The sequence below is a fragment of the Elephas maximus genome, chromosome 13 (assembly GCF_024166365.1).
Source record: "Elephas maximus indicus isolate mEleMax1 chromosome 13, mEleMax1 primary haplotype, whole genome shotgun sequence".
NCBI lineage: Eukaryota > Metazoa > Chordata > Mammalia > Proboscidea > Elephantidae > Elephas > Elephas maximus.
Genome location: NC_064831.1, coordinates 69,148,933 through 69,171,910, shown reverse-complemented (window position 1 = coordinate 69,171,910; position 22,978 = coordinate 69,148,933). Strand labels below are relative to the sequence as shown.

The 22,978-nt window shown below is 45.8% G+C and overlaps 1 protein-coding gene across 1 annotated transcript; it reads right to left on the bottom strand.

Moving 5' to 3' along the window:
* Positions 1 to 5,222: 5,222 nt before the first annotated feature.
* TMED3 (transmembrane p24 trafficking protein 3) lies at positions 5,223 to 20,192 on the bottom strand. Its single transcript, XM_049852536.1, has 3 exons — positions 19,841 to 20,192; positions 18,311 to 18,559; positions 5,223 to 6,089 (listed from the first exon to the last, which is right to left on the bottom strand). Exons 1-3 carry the CDS (start codon positions 20,009 to 20,011, stop codon positions 5,853 to 5,855), a joined length of 657 nt encoding a protein of 218 aa, XP_049708493.1. The 5' UTR covers positions 20,012 to 20,192; the 3' UTR covers positions 5,223 to 5,852.
* Between the last annotated feature and the right edge of the window lie 2,786 nt (positions 20,193 to 22,978).

Here is a 22,978-nt window from a genome sequence, read left to right as displayed (position 1 = left end):
TTCTTAGTCCCTCTTTATTATTTTAATGTTGTTTTCCTTTATATAATAACATCGCTGTTACCCTGTGTTGGGCTTTTTTTTTTTCTTCTTTTTTTAAACTTGCTTTTTTTTTTTTTTTTCCTTGTCTGGGTTGACTTCTGGTTGCTCTGCCCACTGTTCTAGTCTTGGGTTGATACCTGATATTATTGATTTTCTAACCAAAGAACCCCCTTTAGGATTTCTTGTAGTTTTGGTTTGGTTTTTACGAATTTCCTCAACTGGTGTTTATCTGGAAATGTCTTAATTTCACCTTCATATTTAAGAGACAGTTTTGCTGGATATATGATTCTTGGCAGGCAGTTTTTTTCCTTCAATTTTTAAATATATCATCCCATTGCCTTCTTGCCTGCATGGTTTCTGCCGAGTAATCCGAGCTTATTCTTATTGGCTCTCCTCTGTAGGTGACTTTTCTTTTATCCCTTGCTGCTCTTATAATTCTCTCTTTATCTTTGGTTTTGGCAAGCTTGATTATAATATGTCTTGGTGACTTTCTTTTAAGATCTACCTTATGTGGAGTACAATGAGCATCTTGGATAGATATCTACTCATCTTTCACGATATCAGGGAAGTTTTCTGCCAACAAATCCTCAACAATATTCTCTGTATTTTCTGTTATCCGTACCTGTTCTGGTACTCCAATCACTCATAGGTTATTTCTCTTGATAGAGTCCCACATGTTCTTAAGGTTCATTCTTTTTTTTTAATTCTTTTATCTGATTTTTCTTCATATATAGTAGTGCCAAGTGATTTATCTTCGAGTTCATAAATTTGAGCTTCTACTTGCTCAATTCTTCTCCTCTAACTTTCTATTGAGTTATCTAATTCTGTAATTTTATTGTTAATCTTCTGAATTCTGATTGCTGCTGTCTATGGGTTTTTCCAGCTTATTAAACTTTTCATTATGTTCCTGGATAATCTAATTTCTTCAGTTGCTTTATCCATGTGTTCCTTGGCTTGTTCTGCATATTGTCTTATTTCCTTCCTGATGACTTGAAGGGTTCTGTATATTAACCTTTTGTATTCTGCATCTGGTAATTCCAGAAATGCACTTTCATCTAGAAGATCCCTGGATTCTTTGTTTTGAGAGACTGTTGAGGTGATCATGGTGTTTCTTTATGTGACTTGATATTGACTGCTATCTCTGAGCCATCTATAAGTTATTGTATTAGTTTCTGCTTGCTTACTGTGTTGTAGCTGCTTGCTTTGTTTTGTTTTGGTATACCCCTATGGGTTGCTTGAGTGAGCTAGCGTGATTATTTTTGCCTTTGGAGCTCTGGTGCCCTGTCCCCAGCTGGCTAGAGCTGTTATCAGGTATATCAGTCTAGGAGTCCATTCAGTTTTCTTGCATGAATTCAGCTCAGGTTTCCAGGTAGGCAATCATCAAGTGTGTGGTACAGGCTGTGTCCTATGGTCTTAGAGGGGCAGGGGTGATCGGCGTATACACCCGCATCTGATTGCAGCAGGGGGTCAGGCTCTGAACAAGGCAGGGGGCTGAGAACCGACCCCCAAGGGTCTCTGAGGAAAACACATTTCTGTTCCCTAGAGAGTGCTGGTGGGTGGGTTCTGCAGAGGGACCATGGGGACCCAAAGTTTTTGTTGTAAGGACTGGGAGGTACCAGTTATCTTTGGACCCCTGTCACGGGTGGCTGGGTGACCTAAGTGGAGCTACCAGTCCTTAGGTCCCTGATGTAGGTAGGTGGGGACCTTGTTTAATACGCAATGTCAAACATCAAACACCCACCTCTCCACTGCACAGCTGAAATCGTTGGAGTTTGCCAACAAGGGCCTAGTCTCCCGAAAGAGGCCCACATAGGCCCATGCAGAAGGGAAAGGTGCTCAAGGTCCATGGACGGTTTATGCCTGGACAGGAGCCGCTTCTGTCCTGAGCTCCCCCAGTTAATGGAGCTAGCAAATTATCTTTCCCCCCCAGTTGCAAATTTTTTCCTTTCCCAAGGCCGGGAGGATGGCTCTAGGTGCTCACCAGGGTCTATCTCAGGCCCAGGGATTCAGCTGTTGAGGCTGGCTTGGGGGTAGTGGGGCTGCAGTAAAATATACACAAGTACTTAGTTTTTGCTGAGAGCTCCAGGAATGGTGCCTAAGGGCTCCCCGCGATTCAGGTCCGGTAACTCCTCTCCACTTCTGAACGGTCTCTTCCTCCCCCTGCCCCTCTGTTTGTTGTCTAAGCTTGCCTTTGATGCTCAGAGCTCCCAGCTTGTCACAAACATACTCGTTTCACTTGTTTTTTCGGGTCTTTGTTGTAAAGAGGGCTCGATGCAAGTGTCTATTCCACCATCTTGGCTCCGCCACCAATTTCTCCCGTTTTTAATGGAAATGTCTACTTTGTGCCTGTTCCACCATTGTACTTTGGAAAAAGATAACCTGTAGTCTAGATTTCACAGGATCATAGGTGAAGAAGGATTTTGCCCCAGGAAGGGGCAAAAGTCTCATCCATATTTGATTTAAATGATTCAGAAGATGAGATTTTGGACTTGGAGTTAAGACTTTTGGGATGATGTGATGGGGTGAATGTGTTTTGCATGTGGGAAGGACATGAATGGGGGGGCAAGGGTGGAATGTCATGGATTGGTGAATTGTGTCCCCTAAAAATATGTGTTGTAAATCGTAACCTCTATGCCTGTGGTTACAATCCCATTTGTAATGGGTTGTCTTTGTTATGTTAATGAGTCAGGATTAACAAAGGGTGTATCTTTAGTCAATCTCTTTTGAGATGCAAAAGAGATTAAAAGTAAGTAGCAAGCAGAGATGGGGGAAGAGAAATGCCAAGCCACATGAAGACTGCCCAGGAGCAGAAGTTCAGAAAAGACAAGGACTTCCCTCCAGAGTCAAGAGAGAGAGAAAGCCTTCCCCTAGAACCTGAATTCGGACTTCTAGCCTCCCAAACTGTGAGAAAACAAGTTTCGGTTTATTAAAGCCATCCACTTGTGGTATTTCTGTTACGGCAGAGCACTGGATAACTAAAAGAGGGAGGGAGAGTCTCCTCGGGGAATCCAAGTACAAAGCAAAGTAAAGCAAAGCAGCACCTCTGATTTCCTTCTCTTGAGTATCTTCTAAGATAATTTGAGAAATGATGAGATCCTCATACACTTTTAGGCAGACCTCTAAAATTTTTCATCATGAATTTAGCTACAAAGGAGGTAATTTCTGGCATATTTTAAACATTTTAATGTTACATCACTGTAACTGTATCCTTTTACATTTAAGATATTTATACTTAGCACCCTACCACACTTCTCTATAAGGATTATAAACTGAATTTCTAAAAATTTGTTTCCTGTCTTTCCACCGTAAAGCTACACGTAAAATACGTTTCTTTTGGACTAGGTAATTTATTTTTTTTTTAATCATTACAATTACTATTGGTACATCATTGGTCAAAACATAAATGTCTGATCTATATTAAACATAAAAGGAAATTTTATTGCAAATGCTATCTTCTAACTCAGTGAGTTGGGGCCGAGTCCATATATTTATGGATGAATGATTATAGCATTATATAAACAAAATAGGGGCCACCACCAACTGTTTTGTTTGTTTTTGGTTTTTAAGGTGGTATGAGCTGAAGAACACTGTTCCATAAAAAAGCGAAGATGATAGGAGTTTTAGTATTCCTTCCCAGTGCTTGATAAACACTAAATTCAGGTTGGTGGTTACTTCAGAGGGCAGAGGTAAGGGGATGGGACTGGTGAAAGGCAGTCAGAGAGCTTCTAAAAAGTAATGGCCGTTTTCTATTGCCTAATCTGGGCAGTGGGTACACAAGGGTTTGCTGCATTGTTTATTATATCCTATACATTGTTCGCAAGTAATCTTTTAAATCTACTCAGTACTTGATTTTAAAATAAAAGAGGAGAGAGAAATGCCATGGAAAACACTAACAAGTGAGTATTTACTTTTCAATCAAGCTAAGTAAGGCTTATAGAGTTTCTCTTTAAAGGCACTATTTACTCCCTTGCCTACAGTATTAATATCTGCCAGACAGCCCAGAATTTCAGATTCCTTGGTAGGTTTCCTTTGGCAAAGACGACATATCTTTCCTCAAGACTTACTACATAGACACTTGATCAGTGTGTATTAATTTCCTATCACAGCAAGGATATTTATTCAGCAACTAATATTTATTAAGCAGCAACTATATACCAGGCACTGTTCTAGGCACTCAGCATTCAGCAGTAAACAAACTCCCCACCTCTGTGGAGTTCACCTCTTAGTTGGGGAAGAAAGACAATAAACAAGTAAACATGTCGATGGTGATAATGCATGGAGAGAAGAAAAGCAGAGGAAAGGGGTGGAAGATACAGCGATGGGAGGTAAGATGGTGCCATCTTGTATAGAGTGGTGGGGCTGGCTCACCAATACTGTGACATTTGGTCAGAAGGAAAAGCAGGTCACACATACATCAGGGGAAGGATACAAAGGAAACAGTAGTTGCAAAGGCCCTGGGCAGGCACATTGTCGGAAACAAGTGGAACATGGGCAATGTGAATAAGGATAAGGAGGGTAGGCGATTCACAGGGGCAAGAAGCTGGTGCACCCAGCGATGCTGGACTTCACAGTCCACAGTGAGGACCTCACCTTGAACTCTGATTCATATGTGGAAGGAGCCACAGCGAAGTTCTGACCAGGAATGATATGGTCTGACTGCTGTAGAAATGGAGCTTAGGACGGCCACTGATCGCTACTCAGTCTTTTTCTGTTTTTGGCCCTCTACTTGGATTTAATGATGACATGGTTATTGACAGTGATCTCTGGTATCTCAGACCACAAAATAACCCTATTTCACTGTGTTCATTCAACTGGGAGAAAAGTATTTTACTCCCCACTCTACGCATTCCAAGAAGCCCTGGTGGCGCAACAGTTAGGTGCTCAGCTGCTACCTGAAAGGTCAACGGTTCGAACCCACCAGGTGCTCTGTGGGAGAAAAGTGTGGCAGTCTGCTTCCATAAAGATTACAGCCTTAGAAACCCTATGGGGCAGTTCTACTCTGTCCTACAGGGTCACTAGGAGTTGGAATTGACTTGATAGCAGTGGGTTTGGTTTTTTTTGTTTCTACACATTTCAGCATCCCATACACATTCAAGGCATCTATTACGCTCTAATTATACACACATCTATGCTCCCCATTAAGTTGTAAACTTCTTTAGGGCAAAGAAATAAAGGCGCAAGTCTTCAAGGTGTCCACACTTAGTTTTTATTAACCAGAGGCCCACCTCCTATGAGAGCCAAAGCGAACCGAGGGCACCCAATCACCATGTTTTTCCTGCTTGCGTGGCTGACACCATTGCTCACCTGGTTGGGAGGATTTGCAAAGCTGCTTCAGGACTTGGTTTTTTCAGGTATAGAGTGCTTCATGGGAGGAAACGCCAGCACTGAGCATCCCCTTCCTGTTCACACAGGGTGGGACACACAAGCCAGCCCACTGCATCGTGGAGTAGAGCAGAGCCCTGAGCTGACCCAGAGGCCTGGGCACGCTGGGGCTCCTTCTATCGGCCAGGCCACTGGATTGCTCCCTGCCTGCCTCCTACAGTAGCCAATCCCTAGCTTGACTATAAACTCTTCCTCAGTCAGCGTTACAGAACACAATGCAATCTGATACCTTCCGATTAAGGGGCTCTACAAACTTCAGCTGCTGGGGCGTAAGGATTAAGCATCTGAGTGGAAGCTGAAGTGCCGCCACACAGCACATCCCCCATGCTCCCCTCCACCCTCAATCAGACACACTTGCCCAGCAGGACCACGTGACCAAGGAGAGCTGCTCCACCTTGGGGTACAAGGGGCCCTCGAGCAGGATGCCTGGGCTAGGAGTGGACTCCCCTGCTCATGGGTCGTTTTTCTGTGAAGAAGCTTTTCAGCAGCAACACCTGGCCAAAACTGACCACGAACAGGGCGATCGTCTCGCTGACAGACCAGTAGGAGACTTGGCTATTCAGGTCTTCAGCCCGAGCCCGGTCCTGGGCCTCCCGGAGCCGGTAATGCGTCTGGGAATCGATCACGGTCTTCAGAGCCTCATGGATGGTCACGCAGGCAGATTCCATCTGGGCAGGAAGACAAAAGCAGTCACGTTTCTAACCCTGCACAATGAAGAGTGGAATGAAGCATACAGCAAACGTCATCATCATTGCAGGTGGCATTTCCTGAATGCTGACTACAGGCCTGTGCTAAGGATTATATGTGGTTTTATTTAATCCTCATATTATAAGCCTACTGTTGCCATCAAGTGGATTTCAACTCATAGTGACCCTATTGGATGGAGAAGAACTGCCCCTTAGGGTTTCCAAGGCTGATCTTGATGGAGGAAACCCTGGTGGTACAGTGGTTAAGCGCTATGGCTGTTAACCAAAAGTTCGGCAGTTCGAATCCACCAGGCGCTCCTTGGAAACTATCCAGCAGTTCTACTCTGTCCTATAGGGTCGCTATGAGTCGGAATCGACTCAGTGGCAACAGGGTTCGGGGTATCCTGATGGAAGCAAACTGCCACGTCATTCTCCCGTGGAGCAGCTGGTGGGTTTGAACCATCTACCTTTCAGTTAGGAGCTGAGCACTTAACCACTGTGCCACCAGAGCTCCTATTATAAGCCTAGTAAAATTATTATCCCCTTTTAACAGATGAAGAAACTGAGGCTTCGAGAGGCTAAGTAACTTGTCCAAAGTCACACAGTTAGTAGGTGGCAGAGTCAGGATTTGAACTCAAGTTGTCTGAGTGCTGAGTCTATGCTTTCAACTACTGCCCTAGGTTCTCTTATTGAATCCCCATAAAACCCTGATAGGCAGAGATCATCACCCCCATTGGCAAGGGGTAACTGATTGCTTACTCCATATAGTGATGAGGAAACTGAGGTTCAAAAAGGGTAAGTGACTTACCCAAGGTCACACAGCTAATAAACAGCAGTGTGTGAACTAGGTAACAATTGTGTTGGACTCTGAATCTTGCTCACTCTATTGTGTAATTGCCGTATGTGAGTCGCAATCGACCCGACGACAGTGGATTTAGTGGGATATGTATATATACACTTAAAGATAAACATGTCTCATGTACATAAATGCATACACAGGTGCAAACACGTGGGAAAAACACACGTGTTGTTGTTAGGTGCCGATGATATGCAAACACATGCAAAAACATACACATTGTTGTTAGGTGCTGTTGAGTCAATTCCGACTCACAGAACTGCCCCATGGAGTTTCCTGGGCTGCGATCTTTACACAGAGCAGATCACCAGGTCTTTCTCCCGAGGAGCTGCTGGTGGGTTTGAACAGCCAACCTTTCACTTAGCAGCCAAGCACTTAACCATTGTGCCACCAGGGCATACATACACATAAGCTTGCACACATATACACATAATGCTCACATGTAACACACACTACTTCACAAATTCCTCTTCCTGCTAAAATGTGTGGTAGGCAGAAGTCTAAAAATGGCGCCCAAGATTTCACACCCTAATCCCTGGAACAATATGATGAACTATCACTCCTGTGATTACGTTATGTTATACAGTACAGTTGGCCCTATGACAGGGAGATTTTCCAGCTGGACCTGATCCCATCATAGAAGCTCTTAGAAGTGGAGATCTTTCTTTGGCTGGTGGCAGGAGAAGCCCGAGAGCTGGAGAGCTCCAATGCACCGCAGCAGGCCTTGCAGATGGAGGAGCCAAGCACAAGGACAAGAATAAGGTCTCTAAGAGCTCAGAGCAATCCCCAATAGCCAGTGAGGAAGCCAGGACTTCAGTCTTACAACTGCAAGCAACTGAATGCCGCCAACAATCTGAATGAGCGTAAGCGTACATTCTCCCCCAGAGCCTCCAGCTAAGAGCCCAGCCCAGCCAACACCCTGATTTCAGCCTTGGGATGACTTGAACACAGAACCCAGCCGAGCCTGCCCAGACTTCTACCTACAGAACTGTGAGGTAACACACGGGTGTTGTTTGGTAATTCGTTACTCGGCAGTTGTGAAAGCTAATCCATCCTGCCTGTGGAAGAACATGAGTTCTTACTCGAAGGCAACCTCTAAAACACTAGTTTATCCAAAACCTGTTCTGCTCCAACAGTGACTTCTCAGGCTAGAGGAGTTCCTAAAGCACTGTTAGACACTTGCCCCGAAGCGGCCTGGCAGTACAAAGGTTAGGAGCTGGGCTGCTGACCAAAGGGCTGGCGGGTGAAATCCACCCAGTGGCTCAGTGGGAAAAAGACGTGGTGATCTGCTTCTGCAAAGATTACCGTCAAGAAAACCCTATGGGGTAGTTCTACTCTGATGCATAGGGTTGCTATGAGTCAGAACCAACTCGAAGGCAGCTAACAACAACAGACACTTGCTTCAGTTCCCAAACTCCAAAAATGAACTACTTACAAAGTGGAGACTGAACCACCGTGTAACCTCTCTGATCCCCCAAAACCCTTGTTTCTCTAACAAAATGAAGTTTCCAGAAGGCAAATGGGAGACTATGGCCAAAAAAATGGTGTTGCCCTTACTTGCCACACTGGGTACATTCTTTATTCTGGGCCACTCTAGGAGCTCAGCTGGGCTGTACGAAGGACAATAGCTTCCCTTTAGCCTCTGAGTTCACCAGGCAGTCGCTTCTGTCAGTCTGGCAGCTGGTCTACATCCCAGGTCTATGGGTTTGGTTTCTTCTGCACATGCTGGCTGACCCTCTTATTCTGATCCATGGGTAAGAAGTGGCGAAATGTCACATAAAATGTGTGTGTGTGTTTATGTGTGTATATATATATATAAAACCAACCCACTGCCATTGAGTCAATTCCAACTCATGGCAATCCGATGAACACAAAAGAATTGCTCCATAAGGTTTTCTTGGCTGTAATCTTTATATAAGCAGATTGCCAAGGTCTTTCTTCCACAGTGCCACTGGGTGGGTTTGAACTGCCAACCTTTAGGTTAGTAGTCAAGTGTAAACTGTTTGTGCCACTCAGTGCCTATATATATATGTATATATATAACATGTGTATATATGTACATATGTGTACATATATACACACATGTATACACACACACTTATGTTTTTATTTGTATAAATATACAGAAACTTTTTTTTAAACGCTAGGAGAGTCTACGATTCCATTCTTGAGGCTTATTTCTGTCACAAGCTCATTCAGAAACTCAAAGCGTACACAGGACTCACTTGAATTGGGAGCTCCTCGGCCCTGGGCCCTGGCCTGGGAATTCAGCAGCGAGTACAAGCCGGCATCTCTAGCCTTCTCCCAGGATCCAGAACCACTGGAGAGAAGGGAGGCAGGGAGGGAGGAGGAAGAGAAACGAAGGGAGGACACAGAAGTCATAGGTGCAGAAAACCCCAGGCAGAAGGTCATGAACTAGGCCAAGTGAGGCGCTCACTCTAGAGACCTGCACCGGGTATCACAGGCCAGAGCCCAGCAGTAGGACTCCATGAAGAGGACCCCAGTGCCTTTAAAAGTGCCATCTTAGGTAAGTGATAGGGAGGCCAGTTCCCAGAGGGGGACAGCGGAATAGGTGGTGGCCTACAGCTTTCTTGCAGTCTAAACCCGGCAGATACCTTAGGACCTGCACAGACCCCACAAGAGACCCCAGAGCAACACATCACTGAGAATCAGATTCCCAAAAGCACCCTCTTACCACAAAAAACATGCTACTACCTATCGACTGGGATCTTCTCTTAGTGCTATTCTAAAAGAAGCCTCCTCGGGCTGTGGCCACCAAATTTCAGTTAGGTAACCCCTTCCGCCTGCTTCCTGCCCAGCAGGAAACCAGCAGAATCCCTTTTGCGTCAGAGTCCTTTTTCCCTAGGACATGGGTCCTCAGCTCTCCTGTCTGTGACCTTCTGCCCTGCCCGACCACCGGCCCCGGCTGGTTTCCAGCATCCTGGAGCCTTACAGAACGCTGGGCCATCATGAGAATCCCTGGAGACGGACTAACCCGTCTCCCCCAGGACCACCCCCTCCCCCATTCTCACCCCAGCGTCCCACCCCGTCTCCACCACCAGCGAGGCTGAGGTCTTCGACTATAAGCCAGTTGTCACAGAGCTGATCCTGACTCCTGATGACCAACACGTATCAGAGGGAAACTGTGCTGCATACGGTTTTCAATGGCTGATTTTTTGGAAGTAGATCACCAGGTCTTTCTTCCGAGGCACCAATGAGTAGACTCAAACCTCCAATCTTTTGGTTGGGAGCCAAGCGTGATAATCGTTCGCAACACCCAGCAGTTCCTTCAGTCTGTAACCATTACCAAATTCCTTTAGCCCTCACCCCACTAGGGCCTCCACTGATACAAGTATTTAGTTCTTTAAATTTTTCGAGAACTCAAAGGCAAGGAAGCATGAGCTGATCTTAGAGCAGTGAGGAAAACCTTTGGTCTTCCCTAGACCACCTCTGAGGCAACTCCTGGCCTCTGACCTGTCAGAAACCTTCAGTCTTCGCTAGGATCTGCCTGGATCCTCAGGAAGCCCAGATTACCTCAACCTTGGCTTCCCTGAAGTAACATTCTCCTTGACCATGACCTCTCCAAGGAGCTTGGTCATACTGGCACACAGGCCCAAAACAAGTCCCTCTGGCCTGAATCCCTGGCCCGGTCCTTGGTCACTCTGGGTCCTGTTCTTTCAACCCACTATTTATTTTGGTGCCAGAAAACATGGCCTCTGGCCCACCACTGTGCTATAAGAAGTCTGGGGGCAAATGAGAAAACAGCTGCTGCCTCAAAGGGGCTCCAGGCCAAGCAAAATAAAGCAAGGGCTGGTGAGAAGGGTTAAAGCTACGCTCTGCGTATCTGCACCTGCCGCTCCCGCCACCTGGAAGGCCCTTCCTCCTCCTACGCCAAACAAACTCCTAGGCAACTGTTACACACTGAACTGTGTCCCCAGAAGGATGTGCTGAAGTCCTAACCCCCAGCATCTGCAAATGTGACCTTCTTTGGAAATGGTCTTTGAAGATGTTATCAGTTAATATGAGGTCATACTGGGGCAGAGTGAGTCCTAATCCTTTATAGGTGGTGTCCTTATAAAAGAGAAGAAACAGAGGGAAAAAGCCACGTCAACAGGGAGGCAGAGATTGTAGGAGGCAGAGCTGTAAGCCAAGGAACGTCAAGGACTGCCAGGACCCAGCAGAAGCTAGGAGAGAAGGATGGAACAGATTCTCCCTTGGAGCCCTCAGAAGCTATCGATAGGGCCAATACCCTGATTTCAGACTCTTAGCCTCTAGGACTGTGAGACAATACCTCTCTGTTCTTATAAGCTACCCAATCAGTGGTATTTTGTTTCAGCAGCCCTAGGAAACTAATACAGTATCCTTTCACCTTTTCACTTTGAAGCTAAAACTGTGCCTGTGAAGTCCTCCCTGACCCTCCTGGAAGAATTCTGAGAACCTGACCTTGAGTCTTGGCACTGATCACGGCATGGTGTGGGGAGCTGGTTTAATGGGTTATAGTCCAGGCCACATTGGGAGTGCCCAATGCCAGGGGCAGGCCATGTATCCCACCACCCGGCACAGTATGTAGGCTGGTGAATGCTCACATAGCCAGAGAGAGCTCTCAGAGTCAGACGCAGACTGACCCTGGTTCAAGACAGAGGGGTCAGAGGTGCTGAAGCGGAAGAAAATACTTCTTTTCAGGCCACAGAGAGGAAAGAAGAGGTTCAGAAACGCAGGAAAGGGGAGGTGTCAGTCACTCTTTCCTGCAACAAAGTCAAACTCTAACATTAAGGATCCAGGGAGAATTTTTCTATTGCACTAATTCTTTAAGTCTTTTCACCACCAGTTTGTTTTCCACTGGTTAAAGAGGGAAGTCCTTCAGGTCAGTTCTCAGAGACTTAGGAAATCTTCAAAATGGACAATGTTTCATCAGTGGCCAACAAAACTCTCAAGAGTATTGGTTGTGACAGATCTTACATACAATACACACCCTGGGTCAGATCTTCTAACTGCAGTCATGTTGCAAAACTCAAACCCGGTACTGCCCAATGGAATAAAAAAAACCCAATATGATAATGTAAATGTCCTATGTCTGCGCAGCCACTAGCCCACCTGTGGCTACTGACCACTTAAAATGTCACTAGTGCAAATGAGGAACTCAAATTTTTATTTAATTTTAACTAATTTAAACAGCCATGTGTTGACAATAAGGACCCTAGTCCATGCAAGTGGTCTGTAAGTTGTTGCAAACCTAAAGGTTGGCACTTTGAACCCACCTGGTAGCTCTGAGAAAGAAAGGTCTGGTGAACTGCTTCAGTAAAGATTGTGGCTGTGGGTGCTACTGAACTGATTTCAACTCACAGCAAACCAACAGGGCAGAGCAGAACTGCCACATAGGGTTTCCTAGCCTGTAATCTTTATGGGAGCAGATCACCAGGTCTTTCTCCTGTAGAGCTGCTGGGTAGGTTCAAACAAACAACCTTTCAGTTAGCAGCCAAGAGCTTAACCACTGCACCACCAGGATTCCTTCCATAAAGGTCACAGCCAAAAAAATCCTATGGGGCACAGTTCCACTCTGTAACACGTGGGGTCACCATTAGTCGGGCCAACTCGATGGCAGCTGACAACAATGTAGAATGAATGGCTAGCCTTAATCAGAAAGGTGGTAATGGGGAACCCAAGGTCAAGAAGAGGAGAGTGTTGACATGTCGTGGAGTTCGCAACCAATGTCACAAAAACAATAGGCGTATTATTTAATAAGAAGCTAGTTTATTCTGTAAATCTATAAATCTTCATCTAAAGTACAATAAAAAGAAATTGAAAAATAATAAGAATGGCTAGCTTACTGATCAACACAGCTCTGATCTCCAACTGCTTCACACAGTGACACTCAGGGAAGCAAGAAGACCAGAAAAATGAACTTATAGGGCTTCATGAATGTGCCCAAAGCCACAGAGGAAAGGGAGCAAGTGGCCACTGTAGAGAGCACCCCAGAAGGTAATGTGGCCTCATCGGAGGCTGAGGTCCTCTGGTTTTAGTTCTGGAACAAGTGAGCAGTTCTAGGTGATCATTCCTGTCTTGCAGGTTCCCCTGGCACTCGGTCATTTTGCCAATATTTGGCAAGCTCCTATTCTGCGCCACGCCTCCTGCACTGGGGCACTGGGGACACTAAGGTAAATAGTAGTCACCACCACCTGTCCATCAGTTCACTGTAGTGTGGTGGCTTATGTGTTCCTGTGATGCTGGAAGCTAGGCCACCAGTATTTTAAATACCAACAGGGTCACCCATGATGGACAGGTTTCAGTGGAGCTTCCAGTCTAAGGCAGAGAAGGAAGAAGGACCTGGTGATCTACTTCTTAAAAAACTGGCCAGTGAAAGCCTTATGAATAGCAGCTGAGCACTGATTGTGCCAGAAGATGAGCCCCTCAGGTTGGAAGGCGCCCAAAATACAACCGGGGAAGAACCGCCTTTTCAAAGTAGAGTTGGCCTTAGTGACATGGATGGAGTCAAGCTTTTGGGACCTTCATCTGCTGATGTGGCACAACAGCACAAAATGAGAACAGGTGCACACATCCATTAATAATTGGAACATGGAACTGTACGAAGTATGAATGTAGGAAAACTGGAAGTCATAAAAAATGAAATGAAACGCATAAAGATCAATATCCTAGGCATTAGTGAGCTGAAATGGACTGGTATTAACCATTTTAAATTGGACAGTCATAAGGTATATGCCAGGAATGACACATTGAAGAGGAATGGAGTCGCACTCATCTTCAAAAAGAACATTTCAAGATCTATCCTGAAGTACAACACTGTCAGTGATAGGATAATATCTGAATGTCTTACAAAGAAGACCAGTTATTGTAACTATTACTCAAATTTACACACCAGCCACTAATGCCAAAGATAAAGAAATGGAAAATTTTTGCCTATTTCTGCAGTCTGAAATTGATCAAACATGCAATCAAGATACACTGATAATTACTGGTGATTGGAATCTAAAAGTTGAAACAAGGAAGAAGGATCAGTAGTTGAAAAATGTAGCCTTGGTGATAGAAACGACATCAGAGATCACATGATAGAATTTTGCAAGACCAATGACTTAGTCACTGCGAATACCTTCTACATAAACAGTGACTATACACATGGATCTTGCCGTATGGAATACGCAGGAATCAAACCGACCATATTTGTGGAAAGAGACAATGGAGAGCTCAGTACCATCAGTCAGAACAAGGCCAGGGGCCGACTGCGGAACAGACCATCAGTTGTTCATATGCAAGTTCAAGCTGAAGCTGAAGAAAACTAAAACAAATCCAACCAAAGTATGACCTTGAGTATATCCCACCTGAATTTAAAGACCATCTCAAGAATAGGTTTGATGCACTGAACACAAACGACTGAAGACCAGACGAGCTATGGAATGACATCAAGGACATCATACATAAAGAAAGCAAAAGGTTATTACAAAGACAGGAAAGAAAGAAAAGCCCAAAATGGATGTCAGAAGAGACTCTGAAACTTGCTCTTAAGCGTACAGTAGCTAAAGCGAATGGAAGAAATGATGAAGTGAAAGAGCTGAACAGAAGATTTCAAAGGGCAGCTCAAGAAGAAAAGCAAAGTATTACAATGAAATATGCAAAGACCTTGAGTTAGAAAACCAAAAGGGAAGAACATGCTCAGCATTTCTAAAGCTGTTCTACATGCTACTTTGGTGAGTAGCATCTGGGGTCTTAAAAGCTTATGAATGGCAATCTAAGATACTCCACTGGTCCCACCCCATCTGGGGCAAGTGAGAATGAAGAAAACCAAAGGCACAAGGGAAAGATTAGTCCAATGGACCAATGGACCACAATTACCATAGCCTCCACCAGGCTGAGCCCAGCTAGATGGCACCCAGCTAGCACCACCAACTGCTCTGACAAGGATCACAATAGAGGGTCCCAGACAAAGCTGGAGAAAAATGCAGAACAAAATTCAAACCCATTTAAAAAAAAAAACAAAAACAGACTTACTGGTCTGACAGGAACTGGAGAAACCAAGAGTCTAGCCCCCAGACACCCTTGTAGCTCAGTACTGAAGTCATTTCTAAGGTGCACCCTTCAGCCAGAGATTAGACAGGCCCACAAAACAAACAATAACACACATAGCTCAACCAAGTATACGAGAGTAAATGGGCACACCAGCCCAGGCGCAAGGACGAGAAGGTAGGAGGGGACAGGAAAGCTAGATGAATGGAAACAGGGAGCCTGAGGTCAAGAAAGGGAGAGTGTTGACATGTCACGGGGTTGACAATCAATGTCACAAAATAACGTGTATTGTTTAATGAGAAACTAATTTGCTCTGTAAACCTTTGTCTAAAGCACACAAAAAAAATTGGTTGCAGCAATACATTGACAGGGATCTGCCAGAAATTTAAGCCTGATTCAGAAGAGGACAGGGAACAAAGGATATCAGTGCTGATGTCAGATGAATCCTGGCTGAAAGCAGAGACTACTAGAAAGATGTTTATCTGTGTTTTATTGACTATGCAAAGGCATTCAACTGTGTGGATCGTAACAAATTACGGATGACACTGCAAAGAATGGGAATTTCTGAACACTTAGCTGTACTCATGAGGAACCTGTACATAGACCAAGAGGCAGTCATTCGAAAAGAACAAGGGGATACTGCATGGTTTAAAATCATGGAAGGTGTGTGTCAGGGTTGTATCCTTTCACCACACTCATTCAATCTGTATGCTGAGCAAATAACCAAGAAGCTGGGCTTTGTTAAGAAGAATGTGGCATCGGATTGGAGGAAGACTCATTAACAACCTGTGATATGCAGATGACACAATCTTCCTTCCCGAAAGCGAAGAAGACTTGAAGCACTTACTGACAAAGATCAAAGACTCCATACACCCAAAGATCAAAGACTACAGCCTTCAGTATGGATTACACCTCAAAATAAAGAAAAAAAAATCCTCACAACTAGACCAATAAGCAACAACATGATGAACGGAGAAAAGATTGAAGTTGTCAAGGATTTCATTTTCCTTGGATCCACAATCAATGCCCATGGAAGCAGAAGTCAAGAAATCAAACAACGTATTGCACTGGGCAAATCTGGTGCAAAAAACCTCTTTCAAGTGTGAAAAGCAAAGATGTCACTTTGAGAACCAAGGCGTACCTGACCCAAACCATGGTATTTTCAGTTGCCTCATATACTACGGCTGCTCATCAAAGGGTTGAGAGTTCGAATCTGCCAGGTGCTCCTTGGAAACTATGGGGCACCTCTACTTTGTCCTATATGGTCACTATGCATCGGAATCGACTTGACAGCGCTGGGTTTGGTTTTGGTTGGTTCATATGCACTTGAAAGCCGGACAATAAGTAAGGAAGACTGTAAGAAGAATTGATGTCTTTGAATTATGGCGCTGGCAAAGAATATTGACTATACCATGGACTGCCAGGAGAATGAAAAATTTGTCTTGGAAGAAATATAGCCAGAATGCTCCTTAAAAGCAAGGATGGTGAGACTTTGTCTCACGTACTTTGGAAATATTACCAGGAAGGACCAGTCCCTGGAGAAGGACATCATGGTTGGTAAAGCAGACAGTCAACGAAAGAGGAAGACCCTGATGGACTGACACAGCAGCTGTAACAATGGGCTCAAACACAGCAAGGACTGCCAGGATGGCTCAGGACTGGGCAGCATTTCGTTCTGTCGTACGTAGGGTCACTACGAGTTGAACCAACTGGTCGGCACCTAACAACACCTACCCCTCAGGGAAGAACCCATTAGGGCAGTGGTTAAAACATAAGGCTGCTAACTGAAAGGTCAGTGGTTTGAACCCAGCAACCCTCCATGTCAGAAAGGTGTGGCAGTCTGCTTCTACAAAGATTACAGCCTTGGAAACCTTATCGGGCAGCTCTACTCTGCCCTATAGGGTTGCTATGAGTTGGAATCGACGCAACAGCAACAGCTTAACCCTCAGGAAGCTCATAGCCTGAATAGGGGAGGAAGGGATGAGCTTAAATAGCAGGAGGGAAGCCTGAGGAAGGGGGCTGGCATCAGATTATAATTAACCTTGAGGGCCATATGTAGCAGAGATCTGTCTTTCAAGTATTTCATGGTTTCTCTTCCATAATGTAGAATTGGAGCTAGGAGGTGACTGCCCCACCAGGACTCTATTTCCCAGCCCTCCTTTCATCCAAATTGGCCACATGACCAGTTCTCAACAACAGAATATGAGCAGTTGCGAGGTGTACAATTCTGGGTCAGGGCTGTAAAGACGCAGGTGGGCCTTTCCAATCGCAGCCTTCGTTTGCTAGCTAGAGGCCAGTGCTTCAAACCAGTTCTGCCCAGTTCAGTCATGCCAACAAAGCAAAATCACAACAGACCAAATTTTTAAAATTTGGATGAAGCGGAAGGATAAACTAAATGGGAAAAATTACAGGTCAAAGCCCTGGAATGGGAGATCTGGAAGAGGCGCAGTGTGCCCTGATATGGGAGACTGGATTACTGGCAGGACTATGGAGAGCGACACACATTCAAAGGGGCGGTGGCGTGGGACACCGCTGCTTCCAACTGTGCTGGTCAAGTGTTTTGTCTACTATGCATCGGGAAAGCTGCCCTTGTTTTCTAAGAATGAGGTTAAGTTTCCAGTAGGGCTTCAACCTATCATTTTTCCTGTTCTACTTATTGTTCCACTTCACCCACAATTTTAAAAATTCAGGTCCATTAGGTTTTCTCTTTGTTGGCCATGACACAATTGTGCAGAACTAGTTAGAAGCCCTGGTAGAGGCAGAGGACTCTGAAGCCCTAAGATGGCAGAGCCACAAGACCAAGCCTGGGTTCCTCAATCACACCACAGAGGAACGCTACCTACCAATGTTCTCTAGACTATTATTTGAGAGAGAAAAAACTTCTGTAGTGTTAAGCCATTGGTATTTGGGGACTTACTTGTTACAGCACTTGCTTGGGTTACCTTAACTAATACATCAAAGCCATACAAAGTCAGACTTCATTCTTTATAATAGAGATATACCCTACAAGCATAGAGATATATGATATAGGTACTTAGCAAGTGGTACTGTGTGAAAGACTAAATGGGAGCAAAGGAGTTGAGGTAGGAATACCAGAGGAAAGCATTGCAGGGATCTAGTTAAAGAATGAGGAGAGAAAACCAGAAGAAGAATAGTGTCCTCTGGGGCTGGATATGAAGAGACACAAAGTCAAAATTGAGACCTCCAGGCTGGGAGTTGGGTGGATGATGACTCTGCTCGTTACTGAGACAGAGACAGAAGAGGAGAACAGGCTAGGAACCAGAGGCTGAGCCAGGCCTGCACAGAGCTTTCACTGATCATGTTCACTCACCTGGGTGAGAGCTGTGACCCTGTTCCCCATGTCTGGGAGAATGGGGGGCTCATCGCCTACTTGGAAATCAAAATAGACTGTCTTGTGAGAGAAGGTGGAGAACTCATTGCTGAAGCAGAACTGATACACGCCCTTGACCTCCGCCCGGTGTGTGAAGCTGTCATACTGCTTCTTGGTTTCCCTGTAGATGGTGTTCCCCAAGGGGTCTTCCACATAGCAGTCAACATCATAGTGGCCTCCGGTGATGACCTGACAACCACAAGACACCCAGTGTGCTGTTATCAGATGGGCAGCCACCACTTACTAAATGACAACCTTTTTAAAACTTTTTTCATTTACTCTTCACAACCTTCTAAGCAGAAGCTATTCCAGAGGAGGAAACTGAAGCTGAAAGAGGTTAAGTAAACTGGCCTCTAGCTGTCTTTGCTTCTTTACCTTTGTTCAATACCCAGCACAAGACATACAACAAGTCACATCTCTGGGCTCTACCACTCATCAGCTCTGTTACCCTGGACAAGCTCCTTTACTTCATGAGGATGTTTGTGTCTTCCTCTATAAAATGGTGATAATAATAGTACCACCCTCACAGTGTTGTGGTGAGGATTAAATGAGGTACCATATTTTAGTGCTTACGCAGTGTCTGACATACAGCAAACGCCTGACAAATGCCAGCCAATTACTGGACAGTCAGACTGCAGACTGGCCCTCTGAGGGTGCTGGTGGAGGGGTGGGACCTGGTTTGTGCCATCCTGGAGCAAGTGGGCACCGCACCTTCTGCTGCTTCCGCCCAATAAGGGACAGGAGCTGGGTATGATGACCACTCAGTTCCTAACCCTAGATTTGCTGGCTAAACCTCAGGGGCTGATCCCTCACCCAAGACATATTCCCTGCAACTGTGAGTCATGAGATCTCTCAAAGAGACGGGAGTGCAAAGAGAAGCGGAGGGCTTCTCTGAGCCATATGGCAAAAGCCAGGTCTTACGGCCACACCACCACTCCCTGCAAACACTGCCAGGTTCAGAGGCGATGTTGAAACTTCCGCCAAACTGCCCATTCGCATCACTGCTGTGTTTATCCGGCTCCAACTTTAAACGTTTGAGAGGGGGTAAAAAAAAACAATCTATGAACCCATTTCCTCTCGCTGCCATTTTTCAGTACCCGTATGGGCAAAGTGGGCCACGAGACTTGGATTAGACTGAGAGTCTGTGTCCAGTTGATCAGAATAAGCGTTTTTTAGAGCGGAAGTGGCCTGAGAGGAGACCATGCTGGCCAACTTCCCGGGATGCAGGACCAGCCCCGGGGCATCCCCGTCGCCGGCCCCACCTCTCGCGCTAACCACCACCCTTGTAGGCCTGGCCCGGCCCGTGTCGGATGGGCTCCGACTGATCAAACGGTTCTTCCTCACGGGGATCCCCACCCCTCCCGCCGCCCTGGCTAATTCCAGCCGCTTTAATTAAGCGGGGGACGCCAGCGCCCGGGTGAGACCCGCATGGGGGTTGGAGGGGCGCCCCGGCGGGCGCCCGGGCCTCACCTGGTAGTCCAGGGAGAACTTCACGCCCTGATCCACCTCCTCGTGGAAGCACTGCTTGGCGCTGTCCGGCAGCTCGAAGGTGAGCTCGGCTCCCCGCGGCCGCTCGGCCCAGAGCAGAAGCAGGAGCAGCAGGAGCACCGGCGGGGCGGAGCTCCGGGCTCCGCGGCCCATGGCGCGCCCGGTCCTGTCCCGTGGGCCGCGCCTCGGTCGCCGAGCCCCTGGCCAGCGGCAGCCGCGGAGCCGGAGCGCGCTGGGATTGACGTGGCGCGGCCCGGCGCCGCGCTTCCGGGAGGACTGGCGGCCGGCGGCTCAGTGCGCAGCCGCGCGCCCTGGGGTGGGCCAGGGACGCAGGCAGAGAGCGCGCCGCGGACCCCCTCCTTCTCCCCGCTCGCCTTCCGCCTGCTGCGCATGCGCGGGGGCTGAGCTGGGTAAGGGGACACGCCCCCGCCCCACCCTACTACGTAAGTAGATCTGGACTGAGAGGGGTGCCAGGGTGCCTCAGGACGCTCCTTCCGAGAGGTCGCCCCATCACCCCAACCCCTCCCGGACTTTCTCCTGCAGCCTCTGAGACCCGCAAGGTTGAGCTTCGTCCTGCCTCTACTTTTGACTAGCTCTGTAACTTAAGTCTCACTTCTCAGATTAAAGATTATCAGTCCCTTTATCTAGAAAATGAGTATTCCCAAACCATACGGCAACGGGTACCATACATAGTAGTTAGGAGGCTGATGAAACCGAATATGGGAACGCGGGGAACCCAATTAACTCCTTTCTTTATTCCCATCTTCTGGGCAAGATGGAAAAGTGTTCTTCTGGTGGGCTGGGGGTGAGGTGTTGGGGGTCTGTCGGGTCGATTTTCGACCCCTGGCGTCACATAAGACAGAGCTACCCCACAGGATGGAAAGGAGCCCGGTGGCTCAGTAGTTAAGTGTTGGGCTGCTAACTGAAAGGTCAGGGGTTCAAACCCACCAATAGCTCTGTAGGAGAAAGATGTGGCAGTCTGCCCCCCCGAAGGATTACAGCCTTGGAAACCGTATGGGGCAGTTCTACAGGGTCGCTTTGAGTTGGAATTGACTGGGCAGCAATGGGTTAATCTGTTTGGAAGCAGATCTCCAGGTCCTTCTCCTGGAGAGCCACTGGGTGGGTTCACACAGGAGAGCAAATAAAACCCCATAATTACATGGGCTCTGGGGAAAGTAGATACGCTTGTTTACACACAAACGCCCACCTGAAAATGCAAATAAAAGCTTCTTACGCAGCGGTTTCAGACGTGTTTGGCCGTCAGGACAAGTTGAAAATTCATCTTGGACAAAACTATCATCTTTTTTTTCTTTGACTTCTCCAAAGTGCTGAAAGTAGATAAGTTGATTTACTGTCTTTTCCTTTACCATGGTCCTGAGAAGATTTTTTTGTATAGTCATAATAACTATAGGATTTTATACTCACCATGATCAGATAAAAAGACTCAGACTGTGGTATCACTACTCAGCAAAGACTTTTTTTCAGGAGAGCATTATTAGATGTGGCATATCCTGATTTCAGCAAAGAATTTTACTGCCCACACAGAAGGCATCTGTGGGATGTGAAATAACATACATGTGTAACATAGTTATTAATATTTTGCTGGCCCTGTGCCAGACTTGAAGGAGGTAGCTGGCAGTGTGGCTCTAAGCCATTTCTCTGGCTCTGTCCTATGTAACTTTTTTTTCCTTTTTTTAAATAACTGACGGAAAACATGAAGGTAATACTCATCTAGATGCACCAAGTGAGAAACTAATGACAAATACAAGGCCAGGATTGCCTTGGCCAACTGCTGTGCTAGGCTAAAACTAACAAAGAAATCTCACCAGGCTAAATATTAAGTCCTACACTGGGTTTTTTACATTTAAGTTCCAAGAAATCATCGGCATAAGCTCAAGGGAGGGGAGTTTGAGTTGGCAGCAGCCCAAATCAGAGCCAGCAAAGAATTATCACCAAGTGAAATGCAACACAATGGTAATGCCTGAACTAAAAAAGGAACCCTGACTTGGGTTGGGTTAGCAAAAGAAGGGCTTTGTTTTAGCACCTATTGTATGGAAGCTACTGTTAATAAAAGTAACCATCCTGCTGTATCAGGCAATGATCAGGTCACATCTATTGTACTATTTTAGGAGGGGCATAAATGAAATATGAATAGTCTCAGGAAGAATTAGGAGGAAGACCAGTATAATAAATTACCAGGAAGGCTTTTAAAATGAGATAAAGTCAAAGAAAACAGGATTTTACCTGGAAGAATAAAAACTAAGGGCTAAAGAGAGGGTTAGCTTCAGAAGTCTTTATAACAACAATCATAACAGCTCTTGTTGTTAGGTGCCATTTCTGACTTATAGTGACCCTTTGACCCTGCCCAGTCCTGTGCCATCCTTAAAATCATTGCTATGTTTGAAACCATTGTTGCAACCATTGTGTCAACCTATATCGTTGAGGGTCTTCCTCTTTTTCACTGACCCTCTACCTTACCAAACCTGATGCCCTTCTCAAGGGACTGGTCCCTTCTGATAACATGTCTAAAGTATATGAGACAAAGTCTCGCCATCCTCGCTTCCAAGGAGCACTCTGGCTGAACTTGTTCTAAGACATGCTTGTTCATTCTTCTGTCAGTCCATGGTATATTCGTTATTATTCAAGAACACCATAATTCAAATGCATCAATTCTTCTTCAGTCTTCCTCACTCATCGTCCAGCTTTCGCATGCGTATGAAGCAACTGAAAATATTATGGCTTAAGTCAGGTGCACCTTAGTCCTCAAAGTGACATCTTTGCTTTTCAACATAACAGCTACTATCTAACACTTACAATGTGCCTGTCACAGTGCTGGATACTTATACATTTTACATATTTTATATTAATTCTCACTACAACCATACAGTGGAGTACTGGCGGTGCAGTGGTTAAGAGCTCAGCTGCTAACCAAAAGGTCAGCAGTTTGAATCCACCAGCTGCTCCTTGACCCTATGGGGCAGTTCTACGCTGTCCTATAGGGTCAATAGGAATCAGAATCATCTGGATGGCAACAGGTTTGGTTGATAACAACCATACGAAGAATTTTTTTTTTTCATCAGACAATGAAAAACAGAAGCTCAAGAAGTTTAATTAAATAGG